At 36.2% G+C, this 15,556-nt stretch overlaps 3 protein-coding genes across 8 annotated transcripts; 1 reads left to right on the top strand and 2 right to left on the bottom strand.

The window, feature by feature from the left end:
* Positions 1–2,772: 2,772 nt before the first annotated feature.
* LOC107220017 (tubulin alpha-8 chain-like) lies at positions 2,773–6,712 on the bottom strand. Its single transcript, XM_015658402.2, has 6 exons — positions 6,515–6,712; positions 6,074–6,318; positions 4,748–4,975; positions 4,270–4,528; positions 4,029–4,181; positions 2,773–3,910 (listed from the first exon to the last, which is right to left on the bottom strand). The coding sequence occupies exons 1-6, from the start codon at positions 6,710–6,712 to the stop codon at positions 3,653–3,655; spliced, it is 1,341 nt and encodes a 446-aa protein (XP_015513888.2). The 3' UTR covers positions 2,773–3,652.
* On the top strand, positions 6,168–12,498 carry LOC107220031 (cytochrome c oxidase assembly protein COX15 homolog). 5 transcript variants are annotated; one of them, XM_046743020.1, is made up of 6 exons: positions 6,168–6,302; positions 7,874–8,039; positions 8,118–8,250; positions 8,587–8,719; positions 8,856–9,486; positions 9,569–12,498. In XM_046743020.1, the coding sequence occupies exons 2-6, from the start codon at positions 7,881–7,883 to the stop codon at positions 9,821–9,823; spliced, it is 1,311 nt and encodes a 436-aa protein (XP_046598976.1). In that variant the 5' UTR covers positions 6,168–6,302; positions 7,874–7,880; the 3' UTR covers positions 9,824–12,498. The 5 variants fall into 5 exon arrangements, with proteins under 5 accessions (XP_046598976.1, XP_046598980.1, XP_046598977.1 ...); XM_046743024.1 differs by lacking the exons at positions 6,168–6,302; positions 9,569–12,498 and adding an exon at positions 7,254–7,775 and having other exon boundaries at positions 8,856–9,146; positions 9,265–9,406; XM_046743021.1 differs by lacking the exon at positions 6,168–6,302 and adding an exon at positions 7,256–7,775 and having other exon boundaries at positions 8,124–8,250.
* LOC107220016 (ubiquitin domain-containing protein 1) lies at positions 10,255–15,434 on the bottom strand. Of its 2 annotated transcripts, XM_046743030.1 has the most exons (5): positions 15,314–15,434; positions 15,157–15,239; positions 14,006–14,365; positions 13,783–13,901; positions 10,255–13,576 (listed from the first exon to the last, which is right to left on the bottom strand). In XM_046743030.1, exons 2-5 carry the CDS (start codon positions 15,236–15,238, stop codon positions 13,415–13,417), a joined length of 723 nt encoding a protein of 240 aa, XP_046598986.1. In that variant the 5' UTR covers position 15,239; positions 15,314–15,434; the 3' UTR covers positions 10,255–13,414. The 2 variants fall into 2 exon arrangements, with proteins under 2 accessions (XP_046598986.1, XP_015513887.1); XM_015658401.2 differs by lacking the exon at positions 15,314–15,434 and having other exon boundaries at positions 15,157–15,293.
* Positions 15,435–15,556: the final 122 nt, after the last annotated feature.

Here is a 15,556-nt window from a genome sequence, read left to right as displayed (position 1 = left end):
CGGCAATGTAAGATATTTGTCCACCGATCAACATCTGCAAATTGAAATATTGTTTTTATCAACTGTTAAAGATTTGCGCAGCGAACGAGACGTTTAAAACTACTCAAAATAGTGCATGCATCAAATAACACCGATCAACGTCACGAATTTTGAGCCTGGGTTCTAGATGTCAAATTTTGATTTCTACCACGTAAGTAATAAAAGAAAAAATATTTTCGTTAAATAAAGTTTGCTTTTTATTTAAACGTGATGCTATTTGCTGCTTATACTATCAACCAGACACTTCAAAACTTATTTATCAACGTAAAAAAGACAAATGTTGTAAGTAATAAATGAAGATTCTCGTTATTACTCTATCTATAGAATCAGAATTATTCATTTAAATAGAAACTCCAGTATTGTTCAGCCATTTTTTAATTTTACCATAATTCTTCTACCCTTGAGAAAATTCGAAACAAAACAATTATGTGAATTGTCGAACCGGATAATCGAACTTGATGAAGTTTAAGAAATATTGTACAACTTACTTTGCTTGGTAGTGTTGGTTGTTTGGTACCAGGTAAAAAATGACTAGAATTGGTGATAATATAACTTTGCAGTTATATCGAAGAAGCTGTTGCGCAGCGTTTAGTATCGGCGTTCAGTTATTCATTCGCACTCACTGACAGCTACTTGGAAACTAATGTCCAGCCGCGGTCAGCACTGCTTATTTATACCGATCGCACCCACGTCACTTCTTTGATAAATGAAATCGCGGGTCGGTTACACTAGTTTCTATCCCCTCCCGGGTAGACAAATGTTTATTCCGGAAAAACAGTTACTCTTCGCATCTTCCTCGTTTTTGTCGTTCTTCTTTTTTATTCCCCATCATTTTTTCCTCCACTCGGTCGAATAACGCAACTTTATAAACTTTACGTAAGTCGTATTATCGTACGCAAAGACCCACTGACATTTTCATTACGCATTGACGCATTTATGATCCTTTACAAATAATGTGTTATTACGTTCAGTGATTATATGTGAGTAATTTACACATTCGTAAGAAAAATTTTAACAAAAAAATCGTACGGACTTTGTAGACAGCTTTGTCATATGAAAATAATTTACAGGTCGTGTTCTTTTCGCATGTCATCATTTAGACCGGAAAGAGATTACACGACTCGTCGATACTGTATTTTTATATTTTCTGTAGTAACATGAAATTGAAAAGTCTTCGCGGTTCGTGAATAGAAATTGCTATGAAAAACTTGGCACGTGATCGACACGAGATACCCATTGCAGCGTGTATTTTACTATGCATCACATTCCGGGTCGGGTTTGAATCATCCAAAATGAAAAAAAAATAAATAAAAAAACAAAAACATCGATAAGTTATCAGCTAAAACAAGTGACTTTAACGTCACTTTCAGTTTCAGAATCCGTAACAAAAGTAGGCCAGTGAACAAAACGGGATCGAAGTTAATCGTCTGACGTTATTCCCCACGTCATATGCGATGTGTACTGACGTTCAAAGTTTCATAATCATTTCAAACAATACCAAAAGTAACCATAATAATGAAGATAAAAAAAATAGCGACAACGACGGTAGTTACAAAAATGATTAATACCCCATTATCGTTATAACACGTGTTATTGCACCGAGTACCGTATTCATGTAACTATATTTGATAATGTTGGTATGGATACGAAAGTAAAAGAAATACGGCGATAAGTCATCGCCTTAGTAAATCACACTCGTTGTGCCTCCCATGGAGCTTGCACGCGTGTAGAACATGCCGAGCATGCATTATAACGTCCCTCTGTCAACGAAAGATAATTCATTAATTATCATGTCCACTGTCCCATCCGTATTTAGAAAAATTTCCGCGACGTTGTATGTGACCCGTTCAATTACATATAGGCATAAAGTCCACATCGCGATTGCGTCTTCAAATATTTGTGCTTATACACGTGTAGCATCGAGTAAGGAATCCTGAAATATTCCAATCTTGAGAGCAGTTTGAGTCACGGGAACTCTTAGTGAGACTTGACCCACGTTTTCTTCCGCCCGTTATTCGATACGTTACGCCAAGTTCTTTGTTTTTTTCATCAAGAGGTTTAATTAATTACAATTTAACCTATTGAACCGCGCATAATCTCAGACGCAACACATCGCGTTGTTGGACCTTTAAACTCGACCGCCATTCCCTTCTCTCGGCGTTCGTTGTTCTTGTGGTTAATTTTATATGCTTTGCCATCATGGAAAGCAACTCGTATATAATGTGTGTTTGTAATATACACACAAATCTGTATACCTCGGTTGAGAGAAGCGGACAACGGACCGACTGAAAACTCTACTTTCAGTACCGTCCAACGTTTCCATTGTACCAATAACCGAGAATTTGTCACGTTACGCGTAATTGTTCTGCGTCACCTCTTCTACCCGCAGTTCAATTACTGTACGTCTAGAAACGCCAATTGAACGAATTCTAAATTCAAACTCTGAAACATGATAAGTAATGGTCTTTCAAGTGCGTTCGCCACATTGTCGCGTACGCCGCGTGAGGGATTGAAGAAAAAATAAAATAAAATAATAATAGAAAAAGTATGCCTATACAGATAGATATTAGAATCGTGCACGTGATTCAAATATTATCGTTTAGATTACATCGTTAATTTTAAGTCGTAATTTCGGTAGCAGTTGGAATTTTTGTCAACTTGTATAATTATCTTTAATTAAATTATTTCAAACCGAAATGTATATAATTGACATGATTTATAATACTTATGTTGAAAGATTATAATATGATAGCGGATTTTCCTGGATGCAGTAAATCAAATTATCAGCTCGAGCATAATATCATCTCCCGTCGGTTATTTTTGGTTACACTACATTTAGCGTATGTATGTGTTTTATGCAATGTACCCGATATCAATCCACGACAATATTTACGTAGCTACAATGTCGCACGGTATTGTCGTTGAAATTATAAATGTACCGTAAATATGATTTTGGAATTTGTTTATTGTTACTTTTGCCAGATTTGATTCGTGCATGTGCAAGCAAAAAGTCGTGGGAGGTCTAACGATGTACGTATATGCATATTTATGTGCAATAATACTTCTAACAGTAATTAGTTGTAATTATCTCCCGGTAAAAAGTCGATTACATGATCATAAATTAATTCAATTAAGGAGTTTCGGTTACAAGCCTAAGCCTCGGTTCTTTATGTGCGTAATTGATGTTCCTCCGTTGTTCGAGACATCAAGTTTTTCTGAAAATAACTACAACCTAATTAAAGTCCCCATTCAACGCTACTCGTCGAAGAATCAATTCGTGCAGATTCGCGCTAATGAATCCGTTGCGATCGAGGCAATTTCCAAACACAATATCGGCGCACGTGTAATACTTGGAAGGTGAAGTCCCGCAAGCACATTTACATATATAATCGTCATCAGGTGTTGACGTAAAAGTTAATTGACGGGCTAATTGAATTCGGTTTAATCGATCACCGAAATCAGCGCGCAATCAACTCAATCACAAAGAGCTCACAGACTCTCCTGCATCCAAGAATTATCATAATCATATCCGATTCGATAAGCCCGAGGTAAATTCCCCGATGGTCAATTTCTCCTCAACGTCCTAGAAAACTCTTCCACAACAAGCAATCCATCACATGTTTATTTCTTTGTAATCTTCAATCAGAGCAGCTATGTCGTCACGAGCATCCTGAAACTCCTCCTCTTCCATCCCCTCGCCGATGTAGTGATGAACGAATGCCCTCTTCTTGAACATCAGATCATACTTGTTGCCGATTCGGGCCCAGGCGTGTCTTACGGCCGTGTTGTTGCTCACCATGACGAGGGAACGGGACGTCTTCGACAAATCGCCACCCGGGACCGTAAACGGCGGCTGATAATTGATGCCCAGCTGAAAATTGAGGACGAAACGTTATAACGCGTTGAAAGGGGGGCCTTGAAATTTCTTTTTGTCAGCCGAATCGTTGCGGTTAAAAATGGGACTGATTATAAGTGAGCAAAAGGAGAACCTTGAATCCTGTTGGGCACCAATCGACGAACTTTATCGACTTGTGCTGCTTCAGCGACGATATCGCCCGGTTCACGTCCGTCGGGCTGACGTCCCCTCTGTAAAGCAGACAGCAGCTCAAGTAGGCCCCCTTACGGGGATCGCACTTGACCAGCTGCGAATCACGGCGATTAATTAGCGTCGACTGATCGCGATAGACGTCGGAAATTATTTTTCCCACACGTAGATAGGTAGGTGCATACCTGATTCGATGGCTCGAAACACTCGTTCGTTATTTGCGCGACACTCGACTCCTCGTAGACGGCCTTGCAGCAACTTGTAATAGGCGAGTAGGTAACCAGCGGGAAGTGAATTCGAGGATAGGGAACCAGGTTCGTCTGGAATTCTTCAAGGCTGACGTTTATCGCCCCTTCAAATCTCAAGGATGCCGTAATGCTTGAAACCACTTGGGCCAACAGCCGGTTCAGATTTGTATAAGTCGGTCGTGGCACGTTGAGATTCCTAAGGGTGATGCCAATTATACCTTCGGAAACTACGTGAGTAACTGCACGGATTGCAAAGAAAAAAAAGAAAGAAATGAATAAATAAATAAATATAAATAAAACATTGGAATCTTCTCTGCAAAGTTTTAATCTCTCGATGGTGATTTTCGGTAAAAGGTAAAAAAATTTATCAGGAATCGCGTGCACGCGATATACACATGTGTACAGGTGTGTCTACCTGTCGCATATTTCGTACAGAGCTTCGTTGTCCGCGATGAAGCAACAGTCTTCAAAATCTAGGGTGCCGTGCGTTGTCAGTACGGAATTGTAGGGCTCGACGACTGCTGTGGAAATGTGGGGTGCCGGATAAATCGCAAGGTCCAATTTTGACTTCTTGCTGTAATCAGCGGACAGGCTTTCGAGCAGTAGAGCGGTGAAGCCGCTTCCTGTACCACCGCCGAAAGATCTGCTTACATATTACGTGATCATGCACAGTTGTCAAAAAGAATTTACATTATTTTTATCTCTTTCAGGTCGGTGCGTTTGATCTTTTTAATATAAATATGACCCCTGTGTTAGATATTGTTAATTGCGCGTGTATAAAATATCTTTAACTTTCCACTATTCTGAGAAATAAAAAAAAGTCGATTTTTCGCTAGATCTAGATCTTAACGTTTCGAGGTATAGAAAATTTATTCTTTGAGAAAATCTCGAGAAAATGAATTAACGGAGTTTTATGATTTTTGTCTCAATAAACGGGATTCTGCCTAACTTAGAATTGATTAGATTTTGGGTTCGTTCAATCCAGCAGTACTCAAATTATTTAAGCAATAAGACTAACGAATGTAAATTTTGTTTCATAATATTATCTCAACTCGAACACCCCTCAAATTCAACCAGATTAACCATTTTTTTGTGATTGTTTACATTTATATTTGGAAATTTATTTAGTTTATATGAGCAATATTTATTTGAGAGCGATAGTTATCGTGGAGAGGGCGTGACACTGAACAAATTTAGCGAAAGGTTACGATGAGCTTGCCGTTTGTCACCATTTGACAATGAGAGTGGAATCTTACTGTAGGGTAATAAAGGAGGGATACTAGGAATCATATAATCTTTCATACTTCCCGGTAACATTCCGCTCTTGAACGGTTTAACAGCGATTAATGATTCGTAATTTTTCCTTGAAACTGACATCTACTTTATGTGCCTTTAAATTACATATTTTTACTATCTCTCTTATGAGGTCATGATATCACATATAAACTTTGTAACATTCAATTCAAAATACGTTTCTCATGAGCCTATGATACTGTTTTTTTGTTTGTTTACGTACAACAGGTAGAAAAGATCGTTTACCGAGAACTGCAGTATCTGATTACTGATTGCAAATGCTGTTGACAAGATACCCTTTTCCTCCTTGTCACGTGACACGATTCATGAACGACGTATGATATAGGTATGTATATTTAGAAAGCGTTGAATAATTTTGTAAATTTCCGAACACTTTCACTTTTCTTTTCATTGGAAATACGTTTATAATAACATTTTTATTGTAGACCTGAAAACGATGAATCCGGACAATTTCGGACATCCTTCTGATACTTTTCGAACGCGATCGAGGACGAGATCTATTGCCTCAGATCCCACCGAATAATAGCCTCTAGCGTAACAATTAGCTGCGTCTTCCTTGCCAGATATCAATGACGATGGATCAAATAGATCTCTGTAGGCACCGGTTCGGATTTCGTCGATCACTGTTGGCTCAAGATCTACAATCACTGTGCGAGGTACCATTTTGCTAGCCTTAACGCAGAAAAAGATTTACAGTACTAACTGAGAGACGATGTAAAAACGTGTCAATGATCCCTCTCAAAAAAAAAAAATAAGTAAATAAACATAGAACTTATTCTTACTCTTCGCAAAGAGTAAGCGTGAGATAGTAAAAAGGACAACTCGTTGATTAACTCGGTAACGAGAGCGTATCATTTAATAGAGTTACTTGAGACGGAGCGAAGAATTTCTGAAACGACTTATCGACTACTTTGAAACCGTCGTAAAGATATCCATCCGACTTGATTCCATGTTCCAAGCAAAAAAGTTCCCAGCATGCATTTGCCATCTGGGTTCCAGCTTGACCTACAAATATCGTGACAACCTCTCCTGACTTACTTGCCGCTTGCCCTTTGGCCTTTGCCATTTTAAAATAAAATTTTGATATGGCCGAAAATTAAACGATCATTTTTTTAAGTGTGCTCAACGATTTTGGAAAACTATTTTCTAATTTTTACCGAAAAGTTCAATTTTGAACGCATTTTAGGTGGCCGAAAATAATGTATTTCTAAAACGTCATCCTGACGGATGGTAAAACGTGTTTTTTTTTATGTTTCAAGAATTCATTTGTCTCAGCTCGTCAACTGTTGGGCTTATTTTATTACCCATACAGATTATATTTCTGCATTTTCAGCTGACTAGTTTAAAGAAATGGTGAATTTTTTACCGTAAGCGATAAAATCATTCTAATGCAAGGTGATATTCGCTCTCAGTATCATGCGTAAATCGTTTGAGACGATTGCGCGTGATTCCCAACAGTACGAAGTTGCGGAAATTGCTGATTATCATGTTAAACGTTTGCAGTTTTTCTCGTATAATACTTCGGTCCGTTTTGCGTATCGACCGTGGTCGCATTGTTATTTATCAGGAATACAAGATGAAGTCAGGGAGTAGAAATAAGCTTGAATCCGCCTGTCGTCAGGCAACTATCATTACATCTGACGAACAACTAATTGTAAGACATAAACGAATAACTGAAGCGATTGCCTACACACAGGCGAAATCTTACTATTAAAACTGTGGCATCGATGATTTTCTAATCGCCACCGTTAAGAACGCGAGAATTGCACATAACATGAAATCTTCTTCTTCACCTAATAATAAGATAACATGGACGAAATATGAAAAGTCTCGTCAGCCTTTCAACTGTGAAATGTATCAGTTACGTATGTGTCAGTGATTTCTACACGTTTGAAATTAATCGAAGATTAGACCTATAGATCTATCGCTATTCGCGATGTAGTCTCGAGTCGTCTGCTGTTAAAGTGTCAGTAGTATTGAGCATTTGTTGCGTATCAGTTGTGAGTTTCGCCTAGCTTTTAGTTGAAGTGATATAAAAGAAAACATTAACGGTTAAAAATTAGATTCATTCCTTCCGGCGTATTTAATTTTAAAAAATATAATAATTCAAGAAACTGTTTTACAATCACGTAAGTCAATCTAACCTAACCTAACCTCAAATATTTACCTCAGTTACCTACAGTATTACATCACGCAAAATATTTCATCACATTGCGTTATTATACAGAAACACGATGTTGAGCGTTGCTCGTCAGTCTACCAAAATTCTTGGTCGAGCTAATCTGACAGGTTCGTGTTATGTCAGACGAACATTCATCGCCTCGCTGACAAGAAAAGCGTCACGCACAAATGGGCTGTCCATTTTTCCAAGGATTCCCGTTCAAGCAGGAAGGGTAAATGACAGTGAAATATTTGAATCATTTCGTTGCAGTACTGTGTTATACTATTAGTAAATTGATTTAACATCACAGTTTCAGAGCCTACTAAGACAGACTGGTACCATAGCACTGAATTATGCATCCAAAGCAACTCCAAATTCAAAGAAGATTGTCGGCACCTGGATGCTGACATGTAGTGGAATGGTTTTCATTGCAGTAGCTTTAGGTATTGTGGGTTATATAATTTTTTACTATTGCGTTCGCTACATTGTTAAAGTAGTAACAGATCAGACTTATGGAAAATGATCGGGGCGTGTGCACTATGCATTTGTCAACGTGCCATTAAGAGTAGATGCTTTACCTATTCCTAATCTGGTTTGTAATTCAAATCATTGAATTTCTATTTATCTCACATACAAACCTATCCGAGCTCCGAGTCGTTATAAATTATTGTATTACCAGTTACCTGCTTATAAGACTGAAAATTTTCCGTGATAACGCAATAAAGTATCTTATTCTGATCACTGTTTTCATAATTACTTCACCTTGCCTCCACGTTCAGGAGGCATAACCAGACTCACAGAATCTGGATTATCTATGGTGACGTGGAAATTACTCGGAGAAAGAATGCCCTTAACGGAACATGACTGGATTGAAGAGTTTGAGAAGTACAAAGAGTTTCCAGAATTCAAAATGTAAGAAATCCTACACATTATTTGTACAACCTTTATCATTTGATTACTTACAATTTCACGATACCACATATTTACTTGTATTCAAAACTTGGTTATTTCCGACTTCCAATGAGCTAAACATTTCTGTGTTTCACAGAACGAACAAAAACATAACACTGGAAGAATTCAAGCGCATCTGGTGGATGGAATACTTGCATAGAACATGGGGTCGCCTGATAGGTGCTGCTTTCATAATTCCGGCAACATTTTTCTGGACAAAGGGTTGGTTTGATAAGAAAACAAAGCTTAGAGTTACTGCTCTTGGAACCTTGATTGGCATGCAAGGATTAATGGGCTGGTACATGGTCAAATCTGGGCTAGAGGACAGATTCAACGGTCCTTCTGATGTACCGAGAGTTTCTCAATACCGCCTGGCCTCACACCTTGGGTTAGCATTTATTATCTACACTGGCTTTCTCTATAACGCTTTGGACAAATTAATTCCAGCACAGAAAGTGGCAGTTGATTATTTTGGTACGCGAAAATTTGATACCAATATTACAAAGGGTCTGCGAAAACTTCGAATGATGACCCATTCAACAAAGGGCCTTATCTTCCTCACGGCCATATCTGGCGCCTTTGTTGCCGGAATGGATGCTGGACTTGTCTATAACTCATTTCCGAAAATGGGAGACAAATGGATACCTGACGACATACTCGCCATTTCACCTACACTTAGAAATTTCACTGAAAATCCAACAACCGTACAATTTGATCATAGAATATTAGTGAGTTATCTCATTAATATTTAAATACTTTTTGTAATTTCAAGCCGCAAATTGATTTCTCTGTAATATTATCTTATTTCAGGGTATTACAACACTTTCCATGATAACAGCAACTTGGTGGATTTCACGGAAGTACACCTTGCCTGGACGGGGGGCTAAGGCTGCAATGGCTGTTTTATGTTTAGGGTACCTGCAGGTTCTTCTGGGCATTACGACACTTTTACATTATGTTCCCGTCCCACTAGCAGCTTCCCATCAGTCTGGAAGTTTGGCACTACTCTCTGCAGCGACGTGGCTTTGCCATGAATTAAAATACGTTAAACGTCTACCCAAATGAATGTTTCCACCAGTTAGCTCCAGGTTTGTACAATATAGTATTGCTTTGCGAATAATTATAGAAATGTAAAATAGAGTGCTGCGATGATATGACAGTAATAAAAAATACAATTTACAATTCAAGATTCACAATTGTTAGATTTTATTGTTATTCTGTATTATGAAAAATCTCAGAAATTGCCTTTAGTATTTTGCCAAGGATGAACTTGTTCTGTTTTTACTTTGAATACGAATCATGAAGCCACAATCAAATTAAGCACGTCCAAACTGAAAAGTAGGAAAAGATGTTGAAGAGAAAATGATGATGAGTTTACAACATTATGCTAATTTATTTGTCAACTTAGTGTGCAGTCATATTATAGTTAATTGTAAAAATTAATTTTAATTATATATACTATCACATTAAACCTATGACAATAATATCGAAGCTTACGTATTTAATTCTTTTATTTTTATTTTTTGTTCTTAAATAATACAACATTTGAATTCTATATAATTTTGTCAAACATTAAAATATTGCCTTACATAGTATAAACCGAGTTAGTTTGATATTTATTTTTAACATTTGTTATTTATTTAATTTTGTTTTCAGAATAAATTTTTCACTGAATGGACTTGATAGGATATTTAATACATATGTGTGTGAATGACGTTAATTTTCATTAAGAAAATGAAAATTTTCAAGATTTATTTGCTATCTAATTAATTAGAATTTATCGCTGCGTCATATATGTATACATATACCGTTTGACTCTTTCAAAAAACGTTCTTTTCCTTCAGAGGTTTCGATTACTAGACTTGTAACCCCAATTTCGATGTCGAAATCACTCAATTTCATCAGCAGTTACACTAAGTTCGTCATTTCCAATCGGTCGCTAAATTACTTCATCATAGAGTTTTTGTTCCTTTTGTAATTTATTTTAATCAATTTTTTTTCTTGTAATTGTTTTCTTATACACATTGGTCCAATGTGGCAACATCATTTGCGTGATGAAATCACCACATGCTATAGAAATTGCACTTTTAAATTGTTACACTTTTTATATTTACATTCTCAACGTGTCTCTTGTTGCGTGGTCGTTGCTTCCTTACAAAACGCAACATATCTAAGAGTATTTTTGTAACATGGCTGTGTAATGATTGCAAGGTTCCCTCCTTTTATATACGCTATAACTGTCACATAAAGTTTGCAAATTGCTTGAAAAAATTTGAATGCAGATTCTATTTTGAATGAATAGCATTCATCTTGTAATGAGTTATAAAAACATTATAAAAGACTCCTTAACAAGAAAATTTTATAATCCAAGGACTAATTTTCTTTGTATGAGACTTCTGTGATAAATATATTGTTTATTTTTTTCGAATTTTTTTTCATGATTATAGTTGCATCAGTCTGACAAAATTTGTTTACGCATTTACAAGTTGAACTATGAAAAAGTTATTAATTGATAGTTATGAAATATATTACAGTACATAAATGCGAAACTACCTTTATTTTCATTACAAAGAGAATTGATTTTTTTATTACTGAACTATGCAGACTTTCAAAGAGCACTTAGTTTATCACAAAACTAAGGTGAACGGAAATTTTTTTTTTTTTTTCGTTAAGTCTATTCTTCTATTGTCTGCAGGGTAATTCGAGGCACTAAAAATTTTCAAGATTTACAACGCTCTTTGTTGATTGCTAGTCAAAAATTTCTTGCGTAATCGTTCAGTTAGATTTGTAATGTTGGATCAGCAATGAAGTCATTATTTTACAAAGACCTTGTCAAGTAAAATGTCCAATATTATGCATAATTTTCACCACTATACGAGATTTGTAGAAGTTGAAGGAGTGCGTTTCTCTTTCACTTAAATGTTTTCCATACAATTTGTCTACTCTATTTGAAAATGATATTGATACTTGGCGATACTAACCCAAGAAGCCAGACAAACCACAATACTTCGCATATTACCAAATTTTAATCTTGGTAAATACCTCGTTCGATACCAAAATAATTTAAACTGGCAGGTAGTTACATTAAGGAAATGCATAAAATATGAAATATGTACACGCATATATTATAGTCGTAGTTAATTAGGTATTGAAAAATCTTTCGCAAACTGAGTTATATTAAACTGTCTTCTAATTACCGTATTTATATAATAATATAATATATAGTTGTTGCTGGTAATTTATAAATTAAAATACATACGCCTAAATATATTATATAAACGCCCAGTTTGTGAAGGATGGTCATATTATGTATATGTATATTAGTTGAATTGATCGTCGCGAAATCATCGATCGGGAAAAGCGTCATTACTCTATATTGGTGTATTCAGGATGTAAGTTGCGAAAGAAGAAACGAAATCAGGCTGAATAACGACTGAAAACAAAGAAATTGAAGCATCGAGTCCTGTCCAACATTATCTAGCTTCATTCGTTTACAGAGAGATGGACAGAGTATTTGCTTCAACTAAGTCAGCATTAAAGCTGGTCTTTTCCAAAAATTTCCAGCCGTGATATTTTGATTGAGACACCATGTAGCTAAATTTAAAGGATTCTAAAAAATTGCAAGTGAAAAATTAGGCTTCGAGCTCGCTATTCACCTGGTTAATGTGTACAAAGATCTTTATGGCAAACGTGTGACGTGTGTGTATGCGCTTCAAAATCTTTTGATCAGAAGTACTTTACTACTTGAAAAAAAATATACATACATTCACGCGTGTATCAAAACTTTGTCGACTAGTTCGATTTCTACCTCAATACTAATTCAGCAACATAAAAACGTTTCCTCACATTCATTGTGCGATCCTCAAAAAACTTTCACTCTGTGCCTTCGAATTTAGTTTAAAAAATAGTACAATAATATACATTAATATGCTTGTAAGAAGGAGCAAACGGTCTATTTTTAAACGTAAGTCTTTTGACCAAGTCTTAACTAGAATTCTCACTAGGCCATGGTATCAAAGATAAAGTTTGTTGTGGTGATTTGAGCTGGAAATGAGATACTATTTTATATCACTATATCGATTCAATACCTGAAGAATAAAATGTTAAGAAAAAATTCCAAAGCTCTGCCATAAAAAGTAAACACAGCCTGCTTAAATGTGTTCTGTACTGGTGAAACACTTGGTTACATTTCAGTCGATCTACAAACTCGATTATCATCAAGCACATAATTATGTCGCAGAACTAAACAATTCAGTTACCAAACAGTACAAGTTTACGCTATACTGTTTCTAGTTCAATCTAAATACTCCCCTGACCTGCGCGTAAAATTTCAAAATTATCCAAGTATGTAGGCATATCTCATTATTATATATATGACATTTTTGCATTCTACAAAGATGTTTATTTTCTATTCTGATTTTTGATTGTAAAGGTAGTAGAAACTTCCTTATAAAAAACCTGGAATGTTACCAACTGTGGCACCGTACGTTATTCGAAAAATAATATAAAAACATAAGGAAATGATAAGAGTAGTACAGAAATCATCACTGAATAGACACGTTGAACTTTAGTAGTCTGTGTTAAGGAATGTCCTTTAAAGATCTTTTTCGCAGTAAAAGTTAGCGTCACTTAACTCCCATATACAATTTGTTGAGTTCAACTAGTTTTTGTAGGGCTGGTGTCAATTTTTTCCGGATTTACAATTACTTGTATTACGTAACTTTGTTGAATCTTAGCTTCTTCTATGTGCATTTTGTCTCCAAGTAGTTTTCCGCCAAAAAACCACCTTTGCCTCGATGGTTCCAGACCTTCTTGACTCTGTGCAGTGAAAGAATAATTAAATACAATCGTGGTGAAAAAAAATTAAATTAAAGCAAAGACAAGCCTGAACGTTAAGCGAAATTGAAAAGCTGATTTGACAGAGTGAATTGAGAATTAGCAATTATTGTATATTCTGTTAATCAATGACAGCAATGTGATTGTATCGTAAATTGCAAAAACAGTGCACATAATAATAATCAAACCTGCAACTTTTTCTTGGCAGCTCCTATCGTGTCTTTACTATAAACGGGTAATTTAACATCTCCTAGGGTTGTAGACAGCCTAAGTTTCAAAGTCATTTCTGTGCCTCCGTCGACGGGCTCTGTGGCAGAGAAAAAAGAAACAAATAGTTAGTTTAAGAAGATACAGAGCATACCAGTTTTCACTATAAACTAGAGATATACTTGATATTTCAGTAAATCTTACCAGAACAGTCAGCTGGCGAATCTCTACCGCTGTCTTCTTTAACAATATTTATTGGATATGACAAGCAGTAAATCGGAACCTGATATCTAGTTCCCAATTCATCGTAACACTCAGTTAAATATCCATTAGGCACCGAGACATTAGCTCCGTCCAAAATGGCCTGTGCTAACTGATAGTCTTGGGCCTCAGCCGCGGTCGCGCCAGCCCTTAAGGCGTCCCATATTTCTTTGCGGCCGTCAAAAGCTGGCGCGGTATCCCAAAATTCATCTCTCTTGCTTCTGAGTTGACCCTCGGTCAAAGGAACATCCGACTTCCATCTGATCACTTCGTGACAAAGTGGATGGTTTTTTCTTGAATTACCTGCATGAAATTGTAAAAATAAATGGCATAGTTAATATTTTTAACTTCATCTGTGACAGAAAGAAGGATTACAAATACCACGCAAAACTTTTTTTAAATTACGCAAAGCACGAGGTTTGACATTTGCTTTACAATTTTATCTGAGGTGAATACAGATAGGCTGAAAAACATCGTAAAATAATGATTATATACCTGTATTTTTTAACAGATATCAACAAATAGCTCGATCTATTGATTGGAATAACTAATACAACAATAAAAAATAAAAGAACTTGCAGCTTTGTGAATAGGTTTCAATCTGGCATAAAAAATAGTTCAACACTTAGTCTTTTTATTGAAAGAAAATCTATTGAGCCATTGAGGCTATGTTTGGTAGCGTGGATCGAGGTCTGACATTTGTTTTACTATTTAGGTCATAGCTTGACAAGGTTCGAACATGTACCTACATCAGCGAATAGAAATTAAAATCACAGGTAGAAGTGACTAAAAACGAAAGCTACATCGTAAATGAGGAGTATCGAAATTTTTTTTTATTTTCAAACTTTCTTTCTGCTTCTTTTTTTTATTCCTTCGTGATTTCATCGCGCGCAATATACATAATGTTACGAGTCGGTATTCTGGATTGGGGAAAAAAATTGAAAATTAAAAAAAAAAAAAAATGTGAACGTAAGAGACCGCGATCGAGTCCTAAATTGCATTTTGAATAAATTACAGTTTTCATGCGGTGACCCATATTAGGTGTACATGATTTCCAAGGTTAGTTGGTGTTTGTTGAAAATATTGTTTCTCACCTGAATTTGTCCTCGTAGAGTTGCCCGACGTGTCGTCAACAGAGCCGTTCCTAGCCCTTGTTATGCCTATGCAGCCTCCCATCCTAGGCGGCGAAAATAACCAAACATTTCACTGGAATTTACCAACACCTTACATGCCATTTTCGTCCATCTTTACCTATTTTATCATTCCGCCACAACGCGCGCTGCCATCACACAAAACCTTGTTAAAAAATCTCTTGCAGCTCGAACTCCTAGGACGCCTGCCTGGGTTGTTTCCAGTGAATGACGTATATGGTCTATGAAGAGAGACGACGACGTGACGGGAGGGTTGCACAAGATGATAGTAATAAATAATAATAAAAATAAGCGAAAAGAATAGTTTTTTTTTAAAACACGATTGTAAATTACTCCGTAGAAA

Source organism: Neodiprion lecontei, chromosome 6, assembly GCF_021901455.1.
Source record: "Neodiprion lecontei isolate iyNeoLeco1 chromosome 6, iyNeoLeco1.1, whole genome shotgun sequence".
Classification (NCBI taxonomy): domain Eukaryota; kingdom Metazoa; phylum Arthropoda; class Insecta; order Hymenoptera; family Diprionidae; genus Neodiprion; species Neodiprion lecontei.
This window is presented reverse-complemented; position numbering and strand designations above follow the sequence as displayed.